Source organism: Chiloscyllium plagiosum, chromosome 1 (genome assembly GCF_004010195.1).
Source record: "Chiloscyllium plagiosum isolate BGI_BamShark_2017 chromosome 1, ASM401019v2, whole genome shotgun sequence".
Taxonomy (NCBI): domain Eukaryota; kingdom Metazoa; phylum Chordata; class Chondrichthyes; order Orectolobiformes; family Hemiscylliidae; genus Chiloscyllium; species Chiloscyllium plagiosum.
Window position 1 is genome coordinate 32,428,266 of NC_057710.1, and position 19,657 is coordinate 32,447,922.

General features: G+C 41.5%; 1 protein-coding gene across 4 annotated transcripts in view; it reads left to right on the top strand.

Moving 5' to 3' along the window:
• ctif (CBP80/20-dependent translation initiation factor) overlaps window positions 1-19,657 on the top strand; it is a 233,642-nt gene that overhangs the window by 100,851 nt on the left and 113,134 nt on the right. For 3 of the 4 annotated variants that reach the window (XM_043717817.1, XM_043717726.1, XM_043717902.1), the window contains exons 4-5: window positions 17,859-17,932; window positions 19,495-19,602. In XM_043717817.1, the coding sequence (XP_043573752.1) occupies window positions 17,859-17,932; window positions 19,495-19,602 (182 nt within the window). The remainder of the gene's footprint in view (window positions 1-17,858; window positions 17,933-19,494; window positions 19,603-19,657) is intronic. The other variant, XM_043717988.1, reaches the window with a different exon arrangement.

The following is a 19,657-nucleotide window of genomic DNA, read 5'->3' on the forward strand; positions in this document are numbered from 1 at the left end:
CTGTTTTCCCTGGAGCGTCGGAGGCTGAGGGGTGACCTTATAAAGGTTTATAAAATCATGAGGGGCATGGATAAAATAACTAGACAAAGTTTTTTCCCTGGGGTCGGGGAGTCCAGAACTAGAGGGCATAGGTTTAGGGTGAGAGGGGAAAGATACAAAAGAGACCTAAGGGGCAACTTTTTCACACAGAGGGTGGTACGTGTATGGAATGAGCTGCGAGAGGAAGTGGTGGAGGCTGGTACAATTGCAACATTTAAGAGGCATTTGGATGGGTAGATGAATAGGAAGGGTTTGGAGGGACATGGGCCAGGTGCTAACAGGTGGGACTAAATTATGTTGGGATATCTGGTCGGCATGGACGAGTTGGACCGAATGGTCTGTTTCCATGCTGTACATCTCTATGACTCTATGACTTTAACTACAAACAATAACATAGCACTCAAGTGGCTACACAATCTTAACTATTTATAGCTCACCTTAAATTGCCAAAAATATGTTGTTTTTCAGGGAAGTATTGAGGCACCATGCTAGCATCTCTAGTTCTGGGCCAGAATCCCTAGATTCAAGTCCTACACCAGGACTTGTTGGCTGTGTAGAAGGTGTGTTCTAATGTGGTCAAACAGTTTGATTGCCAGCTTATTAAACCTTCAAATGTGCCCAATGACAGGCAGAGGAAGCAATAGTTTAGTGATATTGTTGCTAGACTATTAACCCAAAGAGGGGAAAGTGATGCTGGAGATCAGAGCTGAAAATGTGTTGCTGGAAAAGCGCAGCAGGTCAGGCAGCATCCAAGGAGCAGGAGAATCGACGTTTCGGGCATGAGATCAGAGTTAATGTTTCAGGTCCAGAGATCCTCCTTGAGACCTGGGTTCTTAATGAACAGGTTCAGTGCAGGTGAAAGGCCAGAGGGAGGGGTCCAGGTGGAGGGAGAGTATTAGAGGTGGGTGGAGGGTTCTGTGGGACAGGGGGAGGAATCTCATGCAAAGAAATGGACTTGGAGGCAAAGGGAACAGAAGAAGAGTTCAACGTTATATCATTTCTGAAGAAGGGCTCATGCCCGAAACGTCGATTCTCATGCTCCTTGGATGCTGCCTGACCTGCTGCACTTTTCGAGCAACACATTTTCAGCTATTAACCCAAAGACACAGGTAATGTTCTGAGGGTCCAGGTTCAATTCTGGTATGGCAGCTGTTGAAATTTGAATTTGATAAAATTGTATATCTAATGATGACCATGAAACCATTGTTGAGTTGGAAAGTCCTATCATGCCCTTTAGGGAAGGAAACTACCATCCTCACCTGGTTTGACCTACATGTGACTTGAGATACGCAGCAACGTGGTTGACTCTTAACTGCCCTCTGGATCATGATGAATGGACAATAAATCATGGCCTAGCTAATGATGCTCTCATCTCATGAATGAATTAAAACAAAAAATAAGAGTGGGTGAATTTCATGGTTAGCCAGCTACAGGAAGAAACGGCAACCCACTGTGATGCTTAGTACATAGCATGGACCGATCCAAAGTCCATAGCCAAATATTAGATAAGTATACAATAGGAGTGGATGTTGAGCTCTATACACTAGAAAAATCCCACATTTGGTCCTGAATCGGTACCAAATTCACTTATCACAGCTGAGGCAGGGATAAGTATGCTGTAACTGTCTTTGTGCAGCGAAAGGAGTGAGTAGGTAATGATCCAGGCCTCTCATTTTGAGAAAGGTACAATATAACGTTGAACTCTTCTTCTGTTCCCTTTGCCTCCAAGTCTATTTCTTTGCATGAGATTCCTCCCCCTGTCCCACAGACCCCTCCACCCACCTCTAATACTCTCCCTCCACCTGGACCCCTCCCTCTGGCCTTTCACCTGCACTGAACCTGTTCATTGAGAACCCAGGTCTCAAGAAGGATCTCTGGACCTGAAACATTAACTCTGATTTCTCTCCACAGATATTACCAGACTTGCTGAGCTATTCCATTGAGTTTTGTTTCTGTATTTCATTTTGATTTGATTACGGTGACCTCTGCTGCATTGTGCATGACATATGGACCAAAGCAAGTTGTAAAAGACCTGCTTAGAAAAATGCTAATAAGTACTTCCAGCCCAGGATTGTGTTGTAGAATGGTCACTTAACCAATGAATCCATCTCTGGACCGATACTTCAGCATGTGTAACCCCATTCAAGAGGAGCAGCAAGGGAAATAAACAGATATTCTGTGAGTTCACAGAAAAAGATTCAAGCACTGTAACATAAGCTTAGCAGTATAACTGCATCAGATATTCTTGGAATTCAGTATAATGCCAAGCTGTTATGGAAGTTAATTTCATCTATGCCAGACATCAGTAACCTGAGATGCATTAGCCCATCTGTAAATAGTATTAAGAGACAAGAGAAGAAAGAAAATGTTTTGAATTCTTCTGCTAGTCTCTTGGAAACTTGCCCAGCAGATTACACTGAAGCAGATTTCCAAGAATGTCGACATTCTGAACCCCGACTAAGAAACTGCAATTGGATTTAGTGCCAGAAGAAAGCAGCTCATGGTGAGGGACTCTGTTACTTGAGCAAGTGTCTTTTGAATGTTGGTGCAGAAGTTACTGTCACAACTTGAAATCTTAGGATGACTGTTGGTGGTGGAGAGGGCAGTAAAAGAAGATTGTGCAGCAGTTTTTCATTAATAAATTTATCCTTCATTGGTCAGGAAATTTTATGTTATGGTCAAAAGTCTTGATGAGCTACTTCTTTGTAACTGCTAGGCATGGAGAATAAAACTTTAATAAGAAGCTAAATGGAGTAGAATGATCTTGAACATAATTCCAAGTTCATGTGGAATAAGTTGATGTGAACCAAGGGAGCCCGATATTGCCTTTGCTTTTAGGAATGAGAAAACTCCGGCCAATTTCAGGATGTACCTGAGGGCTTTACAATAGAGCTATGCATACTGGCTCCAGCTCAAACTTTAAAATATTATCATCATAACCCTAATTTTATTTCAAGCAACAGTGTGGACACTGTTTACTTCTGGTAATAAGAATATTTTGAAGCAGTTGGCCTAAACCAGCTTGCCCACTCACTTACCTCCTCTTCCAGGTCCCACATTCATAACTTTCTTCTGCCCTTGGATGCATTTCTCTCTCTGTTGTGGTAGGATGTCTGTCTGAGATTTGGACCATGGGCTTCCATTGAATTGGTTCATGCTTTTGGGCAAAGTACAGCAGTTCATTGCCATTTCCTCCTGGAGATCAGAACCATGAATTTCACTCAGTGTCACTGCCTGCCATCAAGCATATTGGAAGGATTTGTGGGTGACTATTAGCCTGTTTTACCATGTTATAGACATGCCCTCCTCAGCTAAGAGGTGTGGGACTTGAACCCAAAGCTTTTGGCACACAGCTGGAGCCAGAAATATTGTTTGACAGAATTCTGGAGGATGTCCAAAACAGAGTGGATTAAGGAGGACCACTAGGTGTAATGTATTTGGATTTTCAAAAAGCACTCATAAGGTGCCACAAAGCTAATGTCCACGGTCAGTGGGAAATAGGGAAGACAAATGAACTAGTGGTCTTTATTTTGATGGGAATAAAATATGAAAATAGGGAGATTTTGCTAAAAGTACACAAGGCACATGTTAGACCGCAGCTGGAAAACTGAATGTTTTTGGTCTCCTTATCTAAGGAAAGATATACAGAGGAACTCTGGTTATCTGGCATTCAATAATCCGAATACTGGATTATCCGGCAAGATCGCAAGGTCCCAATACTTGGCTAAACTATGTTATCTGGAATTCGATTAACTAAATGAAATACTTCCCGCCCATGTCCTTCGGATAATGAAGGTTCCTGCATACTTGCTTTAGTGGCATTGCAGGGAAGATTCACTAGGTTGATTCTGCATATGGGGTAAAAACAATGACTGCAGATGCTGGAAACCAGATTCTGGATTAGTGGTGCTGGAAGAGCACAGCAGTTCAGGCAGCATCCAAGGAGCAGCGAAATCCACAGCAGTTCAGGCAGCATCCAAGGAGCAGCGAATGCTGCCTGAACTGCTGTGCTCTTCCAGCACCACTAATCCTGATTCTGCATATGGAGGGATTTTCTTATGAGGCGAGGTTGAGTAGCTTGAGCTTGCGCTCATGTGGAGTTTAGATGAATGAGGTGCAACAGTATTGAAACATACAGGATTCTTAGATGACTTAACAGGTGAGATGTCCAAAAGTTGTTTTTCCCTTGTGGGAGAGGGCATAATCTCAGAATAAGGGGTTAGCAATTTAAGACAGCGATGAGGAGGAATTTCTTCTGAGGATTGTGATTCTGTGAAATTCTTTACTGCAGAAAGCTATAAGACTTGTTAAGAATATTCAAGCAGCATCCGAGGACAGGCAAAATCGACGTTTCGGGCAAAAGCCCTTCATCAGGAATAAAGGCAGAGAGCCTGAAGCATGGAGAGATAAGCTAGAGGAGGGTGGGGGTGGGGAGAGAGTAGCATAGAGTAAGAGCTTCAGGGCTGAGGAAATGACCTGGGAGTTGCAGTGAGAGAGAGACTCCCTGAGATTCTTGTAGAGAGAGGAGGAAAACTTCTTCAAGGCAGGCATCCTTGCAAGAGGATTCGCAGTAGGGTTAAAATCAACGAGGTAAAAACAATGACTGCAGACTGGTTTCCAGCATGAAGGGCTTTTGCCCGAAACGTCGATTTTGCCTGTCCTCGGATGCTGCCTGAATTGCTGTGCTCTTCCAGCACCACTAATCAAGAATATTCAAGGCTGAGACAGACAGTAGGTGTAATTATCCAATCAGTTATGGTCTTATTGAATCATGGAATAGATTCATGAAGCTGAAAGGCTTACTTCTGATTCTATGTCATATGGTCACATAAAGCATTACTTTCAGTATAAGAGCTCATGTAGAGGCATGGATAAAGGATTGACTAATTAATTGTTTGACAGAGATTCAGAGTGATCTTACTGAAGGTATACAAGATTCTTAGGGGCCTTGACAGTAGGTAAAGGGAGATGAGGAATTTCTTCTCTGTGAGTTTAATATTTGGAATTCTCTTTCTCTGATAACAATACATCTGGGTCATTTTATTCAAAGCTGATGATCCACAAAGGAGTTGAGGGTTATGGAATGGCAGGCAAATTTCTGGAGCTATAGCCAAAATTAGGTAATCATTTTTCTTGAAGAGCCCACTCCCTCTTCTATTTCTTATGATCTTGTGATCAGTGACTGTCAAACAAACAAAAGCACAACAGTGTCCCTCTGATTTTTGACATCTTCGCTACTGCCAATCATTCAACTATGAGCACCCTGGGGATAGCATTAACCAGAAACTTCAAGAGAGTCAACGGGCAGAGATAAGTGCAGTGGTTATGGTGAAGGAGAAGGTGCTGGAGAAGCTGAAAGGTCTGAAAGTAGATAAAGATAATAGGGAGAGGCTTTGAAAAACTGAAGCACAAATGGAGTCATTTGGAGTTGTAGTTCAGGATTCTCTTAATGGAAACATGCAAAATCACTTGGTATTTAAGAAGGCAAATGCAATATTTGTATTCATTTTGAGAGAGCTAGATTACAAGAACACAAATGTACTGCTGTGGCTGTATACGGTCTGGTCAGAGCACTGTTGTAATATTGTGAGCAGTTTTGTGTACCGTTTCTAAGGAAGTATGTCCTGCCCTTCGAGGGCCCCAGAGAATACTTACAAGAATGATCTCAGGAATGAAGGGCTTGTCATAAGAGGAGCAGTTGAAGACTCTGGGTTTGTTCTGAATGGAGTTGTACTGAAGGCTCACTCTTAGCTGTTATCAGAATTATGAATGGACCTCTCATATATTAGAATTGGTCTGTACCTGAGCCATCTCTGCACCTGTAACATTATATTCTGCGATCCGTTCTATTACCCTGATGTATTTATGTAATGTTTGATTTGTCAGGTTAGCATGCAATACAACACTTTTCACTGTATCTCAGTACGCGTGACAATAATAAATCAAATCAAATCAGAAGACTGAGAGGCCTGGATAGAGTGGACATGAAGAAAATGTTTCCACTAGTAGGCAAGATGAGGATTCAAGGACACAGCCTCAGAGTGAAGAGATAACCATTTAGAACTGGAATGAGGAGGAATTTCTTCAGCCAAAGGGTGGTGAATCTGTGGAACTTATTGCTGTAGAGAGCTATGGAGGCCAAGTCATTACGTGTATTTAAGATGGGTTCAGAATTAGCAAGAGGATCAAGGGTTACAGATAGGAGTCAGGAGAATGGGGTTGAGTGACATAATTGCCATGATTGAGTGGTGAAGAAGACCCAGTAGACCAAATGACCTAGTTCTGCTCCTGTGTCCTATGTCCTTTGGTTTTACATTAACCTGCTTTTTTTAAAGTTATAACTGCAGGAAGTAGACATTCAAGTGTGATCTATTAAGTAAATTATGCATGCAATCTGCCAAGCTTAAAACTGGGTGTGATGCAATGCTAGATGGCTTGCAGCTCAAAACTCAACTCCATCTTAGAGCATTTCTATACTGCTCAACTGATCGCCAGCTCTGGATGCGGTTTATCAGAATATTATAGTCAGAAACTCCCATTTCTCTAAATTCCACAACCTAGGAAGGATAAGAGAAGTCATGGCCTAGGGATGTCATCACCTGTAAGCATCCCTTCATGTCCCAGCGAATACATATTATCAGCCCCCATCATTGCAGGATCAAAGTCCTAAATATCCCTTCCTAATATTGTGGGAGCACCAGTGGCACAATAGCTCTTCAAGTTAAGGGGGGTTGGGGGTGCAGGGGTTCTCTAAGCAGTGCCATGTGACCAGAATCTCCCATATCCTGAAGACAAATTAGAAAATGAAGTCTTTACTTAGCTCTTCAGAATGCATTGTTTAGAGTCAGAGAGTTGTGGAGTTGTACAGCACAGAAGCAGACCCTTTGGTCCAACTCATCCATGCCAACCAGATATCCTCAATTAATCTACTCCCATTTGCCAGCACTTGGTACATATCTTTCTAAATCCTTCCTATTTATGTACCCATCCAGACGCCTTTTAAACGTATCAGCCTCCACCACTTCCTCTGACAGTTTACTCCATACACTAACCACCCTTTGCATGAAAAAGTTGCCCCTTAGGTCCCTTTTATATCTTTCCCTTCTCACCTTAAACCAATTCCCTCTAGTTTTGGACTCCTCTACCTGGGGAAAAGACCTAGACTATTCCACCTATTCATGCCACTCATAATTTTATGTTTAGTATCAGCTCAACTTACATTTTTATAAACAAAACACGGGAATGTTTGCCATTTTTAATTGACTCTTATAAATTGACCGTGCTTTTTATTTGAAAGCAAACCTAGAGGTACTGTGGTTGTGAAGACCATACATGCTTCAATAGCAATGTTTTAGCCTTAATTACAAAATTGATTGTTGGTGGAAGAAAAGTTTTTTTAAAAAAAAACTTTGTAGTTTTTTTTATGCTGGATCTCAACATTATTTGACAGTAAATAACAAAATACCCAATTGCTGAACCACTACAGACTCAACAATAACAACATGAAAGAATTGCAAACGTATCTCAGCATTGTCCTGAGAATACACATGTAAAGACAAAAGTAAAAGCATTCTTTTAGTTTCGACCTTTGTTAATCAGAGTTGTTCAGGTGGTGGCCTCTTGGTTGTGCCTGGACAGGGTTTGTGAAAAACTGCAAGAAACAGAGACTTGTATTTGTTCAGTTCTTTACAAGTGGGCATTGAAACCGAAAAGTAACAGAATGATATTTAGAGAATGAATCAGAGATATTTAAAAAGTAATGCTTGAAAAGAAAAATATAGTATGGAGAGGTGAAGTACATGGTGTCACAGATACAAAATTAAATTCAGAAATTTCAGTATAGGAGAAACTTCTGTACAAATATCACTTCAAAGTTAATTATTAGTGAAGGAAACCATGAGCTGAATCTTAATTCCTAAACAAATATCAGGAGCCACCAAGAGGCCATCACCTGAGCATCAACTCCGCTAAAATAAAAAATAAATCAGAAATGGGAGCCTATTTGCATGATGTGGCTTGTGAGCTAAGAGAAACAGGCACAACAATTTACCCAATTAAAAACCCCACCCTTTCAATCAGTCTGCTCCCTTTTCTGGCCACCATTGCAGCCCTCCATCCAAATTTGAAATTCCACCACTAGACCTGCCTGGTGAAGCAGGTTTCTTTGACCTACAGGTTAAAACTGCAGGATATTTGAGAAACCCACAGCCCTTTGAGTTTCCTGACTTTCCAAACTTCCCATCTTTTCCTTCCACCCCATCGCTTGCCATTGAACTACAATCCAGGCCCTTGTTAAAATTCAGGATTAAATTGAATAAATGCATGAAAGTGAAGTGGTTGCATGAATTTAGTAACAGGGGTAGGTAAATGTATCAGAACTGTTTTTGCACATGCAGTGCATACATTGGCTGGTCTGCATCGACTGACTCTTAATATGACTTCTTGTTGAGGATGCTGGAAAGACATTCAAAGCTACAGCTAGCTGGAAACTAAAGGCAGCAAGTTTCCTTTCCTTTGTCATATCTGCTGCTCGCTGACCTTCATTGGTTAAGTAGTGTCTTGATTTTTAAACCCCTGCATAGCCTTGCTCCCCCCTCACCCATGTAGTCTACCCTCCCCCTGCAACCGTTTCCCATCCTGTAATCTTGTTTCATTCTAAATTATAGTTGCTCCACCATTGCTGACCATGCCTTCAATTGTTTCAGTCCCCAAATCTGGGTTACTTTCCTCTCCTCCTCTCTAATTCATTTTCATCCTTTTTTAAGACATTTTGGTCCCGGACATAATATCTCCTTATGTGGCTTGGTGTCATACTTTGTTTAATAATGAGTGAAGCAATTTTAGACCATTCTTTACGTTAAAGTTGCTATCTAAATGTAGATTGTCATTGCTACAGATAGCTGGGCTGAGTGCAGAACAGAACAGCGAAACTAAGTGGCACGGCGGCTCTGTAGTTAGCGCTGGGTTAACCCAGGGGCCTGGGTTCAATTCCACCCTTGGGTAACTGTCTGTGTGCAGTTTGCACATTCTCCCTGTGTCTGTGTGGGTTTCCTCTGGGTGCTCTAGTTTCCTCCCACAGTCCAAAGATGTGCGGGTTAGGTGGATTGGCCATGCTAAATTGTCCATAGTGAGCAGGTGAAGTGGGTTAACCATGGGAAATGCAGGGTTATGGGGATATGGTAGGGGATTGGGTCTGGGTGGGGTGCTCTTCAGAGGGTTGATATGAACTCAAATGGCCTGCTTCCACACTGTAGGGATTCTATTAATCAAAGTAAAATTAGCAAAAACAGAGCAAGAGAATAGATTAGCAGGTAACATAAAAGAAAACCTAAAGGTCTTTTCTAAGTACAAATAGTAAAATGAAGAGCGAGGAGCAAAGCTGATCTTCCTGTTGAGGCAGAGGTACTCACTAAGTATTTTGCTGTCAGTGTCACAATGAAGGAGGAGGCACCGGTGAAATGGGATTAGATAAAAAAAAAATAAGACCATGTGCTTAAAATATTAGAGGTGTGTAATAACATCTCTGAACAGGTTGATTGGAAAAATAAGTTACAAGAAAAGTAGAAATGTCACCTGGCCCAAATGGGTTACATTCGAGGTTACTTTATGAATAAAGATGGAAAATGAAAATGCTCTGGCCAAATCAGATGAGATGAGGCAAATATGTGTTAACTATAGGCCAGTCAGATTACTGTTGATGGTGAGAAACATGGAAAGACAATATTCTGAGACATAATGCCTGTTTAGAAAGATACATTTAGTTAAGAAATGACATCCGTCATTGCCTTGTTTAAGATAAATTGTGATTGCAATTTTTGAAGTTAAAGAGTCGGCTGATAAAACTAGTGTGATTATATATAAATGAAGTTTTGAAAAGGCACAAATAAAATAGTATATTAGAAGCAAAATTGAAGTCAATTGAATTAAAGGGATAGTGGTAGCATACATGCAAAATTGGCTAAAAGACAAACAAGTTGTTTCTGGAAGACTGGAGAGAAGTCAATAATGATATCTCCTAGGGGTCACTGCTTGGATGATTACTGTTCAATTATATATTATTACAATAATAATAATATGGATATGCAGAGGACATAATTTAACAGTTTGAAGGTGGACATTATACTTGGAGGAGATTTAGTTAACAGTCAGGAGGAAAGTAATAAACAAGAAGATATGTAATGCTGAAATGGGTAGACACGAGACTAATGCAGCTTAATGCAGAGAAGTGTGAAGTGCTGTGTTTTGGTTGAAAGAATAAAGATGGGCAACTAAATGGTATAGTTGTTAACGGGGAAACATGCATGCAGAGATCTAATGGAGAATGTTACACATCTTCAAAAGTGACAGGAAAATTTGAAGTTTTTTTCTTTATAACTCAAGGCATAGAGAACAGAAGCAAAGACGTTATGAAGAACTTCTGCAAATCACTAGTTAGGCTAGAGCTGGAGTATTGTACCATGTTTAGTCTCCATACTCCACTCCACCCTCTCAAGTTCTTAGAAAGAGTGCAGAGAACTTTTATTTGGTATGGGCGACACAGTGGCTCAATGGGTGGCACGGTGGCTCAGCGGTTAGCACTGCTGCCTCAGTGCCAGGGACCCGGGTTCGATTCCTGCCTCGGACGACTGTCTGTAGAGTTTGCACATTCTCCCCGTGTCTGCGTGGGTTTTCTCCAGGTGCGCCGGTTTCCTCCCATAATCCAAAGATGTGCAGATTAGGTGAATTGGCCATGCTAAATTGTCCATAGTGTCAGGTGCATTAGTGAGTAAATGTAGGGTGCGGGAATGGATCTGGATGGGTTGCTCTTCGGAGGTTCGGTGTGGACTTGTTGGGCCGAAGGGCCTGTTTCCATACTGTAGAGAGTCTAGACTAATCTAATCTTGAATGAGAGCAGTGATGAGGGGCTTTGGTTATATGACAAGATCAGACAGGTTGCTCACTTTTTAAAGTATATCAGTTTGAGTTTTAATACAGGAGATTTGATAGAGTGTTTTAAGTTTGTGAGAAGATTTGTAGCTCAGGTGCTCGTTGCTGTGGTTCTGTTCGCCGAGCTGGAAGTTTTTGTTGCAAACATTTCGTCCCCTGTCTAGGTGACATCCTCAGTGCTTGGGAGCCTCCTGTGAAGCGCTTCTGTGGTGTTTCCTCCAGCATTTATAGTGGCCTGTCCCTGCCGTTTCCAGTTGTCAGTTTCAGCTGTCCGCTGTAGTGGCCAGTATATTGGGTCCAGGTCTATGTGTTTGTTGATGGAGTTTGTGGACTAGCCACACTACCATACATCAAGAACATCTCTGAAATGACAGCCAGACTACTGCGACCACTAGGACTTATAACAGCACACAAACCAACAGCCACACTCAGACAACAACTCTCGCAGTAGTCTGGCTGTCAGTTCGGAGATGTTCTTGATGTGTGGTAGTGTGGCTAGTCCTTTGGGTTGTGGCATGTCCTCTTTCCGTGGTCTATCCCTTAGGCATCTGTTGATAAAATTGCGAGGATATCCGTTTTTGGCGAATATCTTGTATAGGTGTTCCTCTTCCTCTTTTTGCAGTTCTGGTGTGCTGCAGTGTGTTGTGGCCCTTTTGAATAGTGTCTTGATGCAACTTCGTTTTAATTGAGCAAATAAGTTAGCTCAGTTGGCTGGATATCTGGTTTACAATGCAGAGTGTCGCCAGCTGAGGTTATCATGCAGGATTCTCCTTCTCAGCTTCTCCCCTCGCCTGAGGTGTGGTGACCCTCTCGTTAAACCACCACCAGCCATCTCTGTCTAATACGAAGGTAGCTTTATGTCTGGTAAGACTATCATGACTGTACATTTTACATAAACTAGTGTACTTTTGCCCAAGGGCATATTTGACAAGCTTTTGTAATGCAACATTTTAATTGATACCTCAAGGGAAATTTCTGCTATTTTACTCCTTAATGATCTTCTCACTTCCGCTCCCATTGCAACTCCTGTCTGAATCTGCCTCATTGCTGTGGGAGTGCAGTCTATGTTGTGGGACTTCACGGCTCAGTAAAAGAATTTCCCATCTAATTGTGAGCCCCTGCTGGTAATGGGAATAGAGGAGGCTGAGCCAAAAATTGCAGCACCTTCCAATTTCCCCAGTTCTCTCCCACGATGGGCCATTTTTCCTAAGGTAGAGTGCGGAGGGAGCCCAGCATATTGGTACAAAAGACTAGACTGAAGGATTTGAAATGATCCTCAGCCACAAATGTCATCCTGGACTCCTCCTAAGATCATCAGCATTTTGCAATTTGATTGACTCCATGTGGAGGCACTGAAAAAAATGAAACTTTGGGCCCTGAAAACATCTTGGCAGTAGTACTGAAGATTTGTTCTCCAAATTAAACCGCCACTCCGGTACAGCTACAACATTGCCATCTATCTGGTATTGTGGAAAATTGCCCAGGTATGAAAAAATGCAGAACAAGTTCAATCTGGCCAACTTACTGACCCATTAACAGGTTTATGGAAGGTGTTGTCCAAGTGCGATGAAATGTCACTGATTCAACTATAATGTGCTCACTGTGCTGAGGTTCAGCCAGGGCCACTCAGCTCATTCCAGCCTTGGACCGAACATGGACAAAAGTGCTGAACTCTGGAGAGCCGTGAGATTGACTGCCCTCAATGTCCAAGGGACTTGTGGAAAGCTCTCTGCTGGCTAGAATTAAATTGATCACGCAGCAAGATACTTGTCATTGTTGGAGACCAATCATCTCTACCTCAGGATAGAGATGTTTTCTGATCAACTGTTCAGAGACGATATTACAGAACTCTGGAGCAAGTGGGATTGAACCCAGGCTCCTCGCACGGGGTAGAACCGTTACCACTGCACCACAGAGCCCTCTCTGTCCCAGGGTAGTTATTTTAATCAAGTTATTAAGGTATGGTAAAACACCAGAGGAGGTGAGACTTCAACAAAGATCTTCAGGGTGACTGCCACTGTGCCACAAGATTCCTCTGTCCCATAGTATATGCTTTCTAATCAACCTGTTCAGGGATTAATACGATCACACATTCCTGATGAAGTGCTATGCCCAAAATGTCGATTCTCCTGCTCCTCTGATGCTGCCTGACCTGCTGTGCTTTTCCAGCACCATACTCTTGACTCTAATCTGCAGCATCTGCAGTCTTCACTTTTGCATTACACACCACTGGAGCAGATGGGACTTGAAGCCTGGCCTCCTGACTCTGATGTAAGGATTTTACCACTGCACCATAAGACCCCTTTTGTCGCAGGGTATTTGTTTTACTCTACTTATTTTGACTCAGTCACAGTGTAATGTCCTAAGCCCAACCATCTTCAGCTGCTTTATCAATCACCTTCTCTCTATCTTAAGGACAGAAATGGGGAAGTTCACTGATGTTTGGAACATTCAGAACCAATTGCAATTCCTCAGACACTGAAGACGCCAATGTTCAGGTATTGAGCTGATAAGTAGAAGGAAACATTTGCACTGCAGAAGGACCAGCTTTGAACATTTCTAACAATTGAGAATCTAACGATCTAACCTTTACATACCACTGCGACATTTGATCAGCACCATTTCACAACTTTCCTCGGCTACTTTGCTTCCAAACCTCTACTGCCTAAAAGGACAAAGGGAGCGTAAGCATAGGAGCACCACCATGTGTGGTTCACCTCCAAGTTACCCATCATGCTGACTTGGGAAATCTATTGCACTCCTTCCACTATCCCTGACTCAGAATCTTTCTGAACTGTACAGTGGACATGCCTACACTGGACGGACAGCATAGAATCAGGAAGACAGCTCACAAGAGAAGCTGGAAAAAGGAGACACCAGACCAAGCAGTTAGCATCACCTCCTATAACATGTAATTTGAGCACCTCAAGGTAGTCAGTCAGCATCACCCAGAGGAGTAGGAGAGAGGAGCTACCTGAGAAGCTGTCAGCAGCACTAGAGGAGCAGACAAGACAAGGGCTCAGACACAAGCAGTCCACACAAACTAGCGGAACAAGCGAGAAAAGGAACCCAAGGCAGCCAGTCTCAGAATAGCTTGTTGAAGCTGATTGGTGAGTTTTCTTTTGCTTTCTTATCTGTGGTTTAAAGTAAAATAGTCTTCCTATTACACAAATGATTAATATGGCGTATGAATTTCAGTGACTGGTTTATCAATGTCACATGTACTGAGATATAATGGAAAATGTTATTTTGTGTGCTGTACAGGCAGATTATACCATACAAAGTGCATCAGAGTGCAGAATAGGGTGTTACAGCCACCGTGTGAGAGAGAGAGAGAGATCAGAATTAAGGGGTCCATTTAGAATTCTGATAACTGTGGGGAAGAAGCTGTTCTTGAATCTATTAATACATGTATTCAAACTTTCATAACTTTTGCTTGATGGAAGAGGGTGGAAGAGAGTATAACCAGTGTAGGATAGTCTTTGATTATGTTGGTTGCTTTCCCAATGTGGACAGGAAGTATAGATGATGTAAATGGATGGAAATCTGGTTTGTGTGATGGACTGGACTGTGTTCACGACTCTCTGTAGTTTCATGCGGTCTTTGGAAGGCAATTGCCAGACCATGCTGTGATGCATCCAGATATAGATGCACCATAGAAAACATCTTAAAAATTGGCTAGAGTCCTTGTGGATGTGCTAAGTTTCCTTAGTCTCCTGAGGAAGGAGATACTGTTGTGCTTTCTTGACTGTCGCATTGATTGGGTGGACCAGAACAGTTTGGTGGTCGCAATTCCCAAGAACTTAACGCTCTGTGGGAAATGTATTTCAAAAACAAAATGATACTCTTTGTCAATAAACCAGAAAAGCTCTGAGTCTGGATAAGGTTGGGATGTCTATTTCTTCTCTACTATTCTCAGAACAAGGTGGACCACTTATTGATGAGAAGAAATAACCATTTAATACTTTACACTGTATAATGATTGGAAGAACAATAAGTGTTGAATTGAAAATTTAAGTTGAAGGGGAGCTGGTGTTTGTCTATCTGATCCAATCCTTTAACCTGGGCTTCCTTCGGTTCAGGTTGATTTTCCTCTTCTGGAGGAGGAAAGGGCTTGGGTGTTGGATCCTGTTCTAGATCTGTGGGAATCCCTGAGGATTCTTTAGTACTGTGTGAATTGACAGTGCCAAAGACTGTAGAGAATTTCATGTTATTTGGAGATTTCATATGTTCTGCTTATGTCAGAATTCTTCATGTTTATTTTCATTTCATTGTCTGAAACCAGTCTTCGGTTTCATTGGAAGTCTCTGTAAACAAGAATTTTGGTCAACTAGCAAGGTTTGCACTTAATAGCAATTCCAGATGCAATCTGAAAAACTTAAAGGGAGATGATGCTGATCTACATACTTCAACATGATGTCAACAATTATTTTAAGGATATAGTGAAGCCTATTTTGCATGATACTAATGGTTCCATGTAGCAAAGCCTTTCTAATAAGGTAATTTGGTGTGAGGATTTAATCTGTTTTCCTTATTGATTTAAGAAAATGGCTGGAAGGAATGGGTTGATGAATGAAATTTGGGTTTTGGTTTACTGAAATGACAAGATTCTGTATGAAATTTGGATGAAGTTCTGCCATCCATTTATATCAGTATCTCAAAGTAAGAAACTGTGAATTGGCAGTCTTTCTGTAAAGTAGTGGACAATGTGTAGGGAATGAAAAATAAATCGCTGCCATATTATAAAGTACTTTTCTGAAGTTAGAATTGAGTTTATTGTCACATGTACTCACATAAATGCAGTGAAATGTTTACAAAATTGCCACTTACAGTGCCATCTTATGTACAAAGGTACCTAGATACAAAATGTTAGGAATAAATTAGAAACAAAGAAGTAAAATGTTCTGCATTGCAGTCCTGCAATTGCGTTGGGCTTCGCCTCCAGACCGCTCCAGGCACCAAGCTCCATCGCCGCCGATGGCCCACTGACCATGCTCCATCCATGACGTCAGAAGATGAAAGAAAAAATAAGGAAAGGGACGGAAAAGGAGAGCGAGAGAGAGAAGGATGGCCTGCAGCATTCTGGTTCAGGAGCCCTAACAATGTTATGACAGAGGCACAGTGTATGAATGTAGTGGTGAACAACGGGAGTACATCCATGTATTTACTAGCATGGATGGAGGACTAGTTAACCAATACAAAGCAGAGAGTTGGGATAAATGGGTGTTTGTCATGTTGGAGATCAGTGGTGAGCAAGGTGCCATAGGGGTAAGTGTTGGGCCCGCAACTGTTCATGATGTAGATAAATGATTTTGAAGAGGAGACCGAGTGTAACGTATGCATGTTTGCTGATGTCACTAAATTGAGTGGAAAGACAAACTGTGCAGAGGATGTGGAGGGTTTGCTGAGAGATGTAGATAGGTTAAGTGAGTGGGCAAGGGTCTGGCAGATGGAGTACAGTGTTGATAAATGTGAGGTTATCCACTATGAAAGTAAAAATAGTAAGTCAGAGTATTATTGAAATGGTGAAAGATTGCAGCATGCTGTTGTGCAGAGTGACTTAGGAGTGCTCATACATGAATCGAAAAAAGTTGATTTGCAGGTGCAACAGGTAGTCAGAAGGCAAAGGGAATATTGGCTTTCATTGCGAGAGAGATTGAATTTAAGAGCAGGGAGGTTCTGCTGCAATTGTAGAAGGTGTTGGTGAGGCAGCACCTCGTGTATTGCGCACAGTTCTGGTCTCCTTCCTTGAGGAAGTATATATTGGCTTTAGAGGGGGTGCAGAGGGGGTTCACCAGGTTGATTCCAGACAGGAGGGGGTTAGCCTACGAGGAGAGGTTGAGCTGCCTGGGACTGTATTTGCTAGAATTTAGAACAATTAGAGGGGGTCTTATAGAAACATAGAAAATAATGAAAGGGAGAGATAAGATAGAGGCAGGCAAGTTGTTTCTGCTGGTGGATGAGCCTAGGACTAAGGGACATGGCCTGAAGATTAGGGGGAGTAGATTTAGGACAGAGATGAGGAGGAGCTGCTGTTCTACTTTTCCCAGAGATTACTGAATCTCTAGAGTTCTCTGCGCAAGGAAGCAGTGGAGGCAGCTTCATTAAATATATTCAAGACACTGTTGGATGAGGTTTTTGCATGATAGGGGAATTAAGGATTATGGGGATAATACAGGTAGGAGGAGATAGATCAGCTATGGGGATAATACAGGTAGGAGGAGATAGATCAGCCATGATCTTAGTGGGCAGGCTCGATGGGCCAAATGGCCTACTTTTGCTTCTATTACTATGAAACTACAACATTTTACTTGACATGTAACCTGGCAATTTTTGACATTGCGTGCTTAAAATAAATGTTTCATTATGTAGAATTCTAGAGGCTAAACAAAAACAATTAATCAAAGCTTGAAGACATTGAACAATTTTTCGAAGATCAATAAGTATAGCCACACTGAAGCAATGTGTTAGATTCAAAACACAAAAAAAGGAGGTCCCAGTTCAAGGGCTAAGTAGAATTTGCATATAAATAGCAACTTTCAGACTCTGGAATTAGTTTCACGATTCTATTATAGCAAAGTGAAATTGTACTCAACCTGTCTTTGCCCTCTCTTTAGTATCCACACCTAACAAATTTCAGTTTTGAACTTTCAAATTGAGCCAGCAAGCTTATTCGAACACTCCTCAGCATTGCACTGAAATGCCAGTCTAGTTCATCTGTTCAAGACATTGCAGTGGGCTTGAGTCCATGACCCTTTTATTCCAGAGGTGAAATTGTTACCACTGCAAGAAGGCTAGCAGCACAACACTACATTTTATTTTCTATAATTATTTAAAATTAGTAATTGTGTTTATGCAAATACTGAGTCTGTGATGCTTTCCTCCATTTGTAGAACTGTAATCAAGAGACGTCTTACGATATTTTGGGGACAGATATCTGGGCAGTTAACACTTTTGAGAATGTAAGGTATGTCGCTTTTTTACCTTTTCAATTGTCTTACCCCAACCTCTGCTCTCTGCTGTTCTCAATGATTCGCCATCCTCTATTTATTCCAAATTGGAAATTAGCTTTCTCATTGAGAAGGAATAATGTTATTTAGCTTTTCTAGTTCTGTCACTAGATTTGCCATTCTGAAAAATATGCAGCTCAGCTACCAGAACAGGCATTAGCATGTGATGCTTTTTGTAGCTCAGAGATGTGCACTCGATCTCTTGGACTGTTCTGTGCACATCCAGATCAGACGCCCACGCACAAGGGAAAGGCATTTGTATTTTAATAATGGTGATGCTTTACCTTCAGGTCATGCTGAGCTTGAAAGAGAGAGACTACAAGAAGTAAAAGCAGCAGAGGAAACTGAAAATAAGTAAACCTATCTTTCTATCTTGCACAGAAATGATTTTGACTGTAACATGGAAATTGTTGTGACTTCCTGTTTTCTAATTTAAATAAAGTGTTTAACCCTTGGAGTTTCAATATCTCCAGGGAGCACTCTGTTTTCTAGGTCAATCATTTTCAAAAATAACTTCAGCTCACGGAAATAGAGTCCCCTGATACTGTAGAAATAGTGTGATTTAGTAGGTAACTTGAATAATATGATATTGTACTCCCCATGCTGTTTTAATAAACAATGCAAATAATATTCTTAAGAGTTTTGAATCTGTAAAAACAACTTATTGGTAAAGGGGAGAGAAGAGACAACAAATCTTCTTCTATACCCAGGATATTATAATTGAAGGAGCACAATTCTATCTCCTGTTTAATAAACCTGTCTAGAAACATTCACCTTCTCTCTCTCTCGCTTGCTGTGTCCTCCATTGTCAACACATTCTGTCCCATTCTGCTTGTGTACAAATTGTGGTGTCGGCGTACAACTGTCTGTTATTCTGATCTTATCCTTCTTTATACCGAACATTTGCCAATAAACTATGGCTTTTACCCATCTTTGTTCATAATTTCTGTGATCTGGTGCTGTATGTTGTTAAAATTGCTGAAAGGCTTTGCCAAGTAATGACAAAAAGAAAAATGGCAGCTTTCATCTTCTTAGACTGTGAGAGTTCTAATGCAGTTCTTTCTCTCATAGCTGTAACTACATGTTTGAAGCTGAACCTTCTAATGCTTTGTTTAAAAAAAAAAGATGGGTTATTGCAAACAGCTTTGAAGATTTGAGAAACAGTTGTTTCCTTGCACATAGCAGGCTCTTTTCAGAGTAGGGCTAAAAAAAGCCTAACTTGAGAACATATCATTCATTCTTTCAATTTGGTACTGAATGTGGGGGGAGAGCTGAGTGAGAGAAGGATATCTCCAGAAAGGTGTAGATTATTAACTGAAAATACAAACAGATGGGGAGAAGGGGGTCTATCAGGTACACCTCTATTCCTCTGGAAAGCAGAGTGAATAAGGAAATTTCCTGTTCAACCAAAGACAGACTTTTATGGGCCTGTCTCTCTGGAAACCAGAGACTAGTTTGAAGACTGCATGATGCAGGCCTGTTTCCCTGTGAGTTATAATGTGCGGGTTTTTTCTTACAGTGGAGCAACATGGGATCTGCAGCCTGAGAAATTAGATTTCACCAACTCGTTTCATCGAAAGCATATACAAAACGCTTCCAAGTACCTCCCCCACATTGATCAAGAAGGGTAAGTATCATCTCTCCAAATGTCAAAGGGCAATTCTTGATGTTTCTCCCAGTTG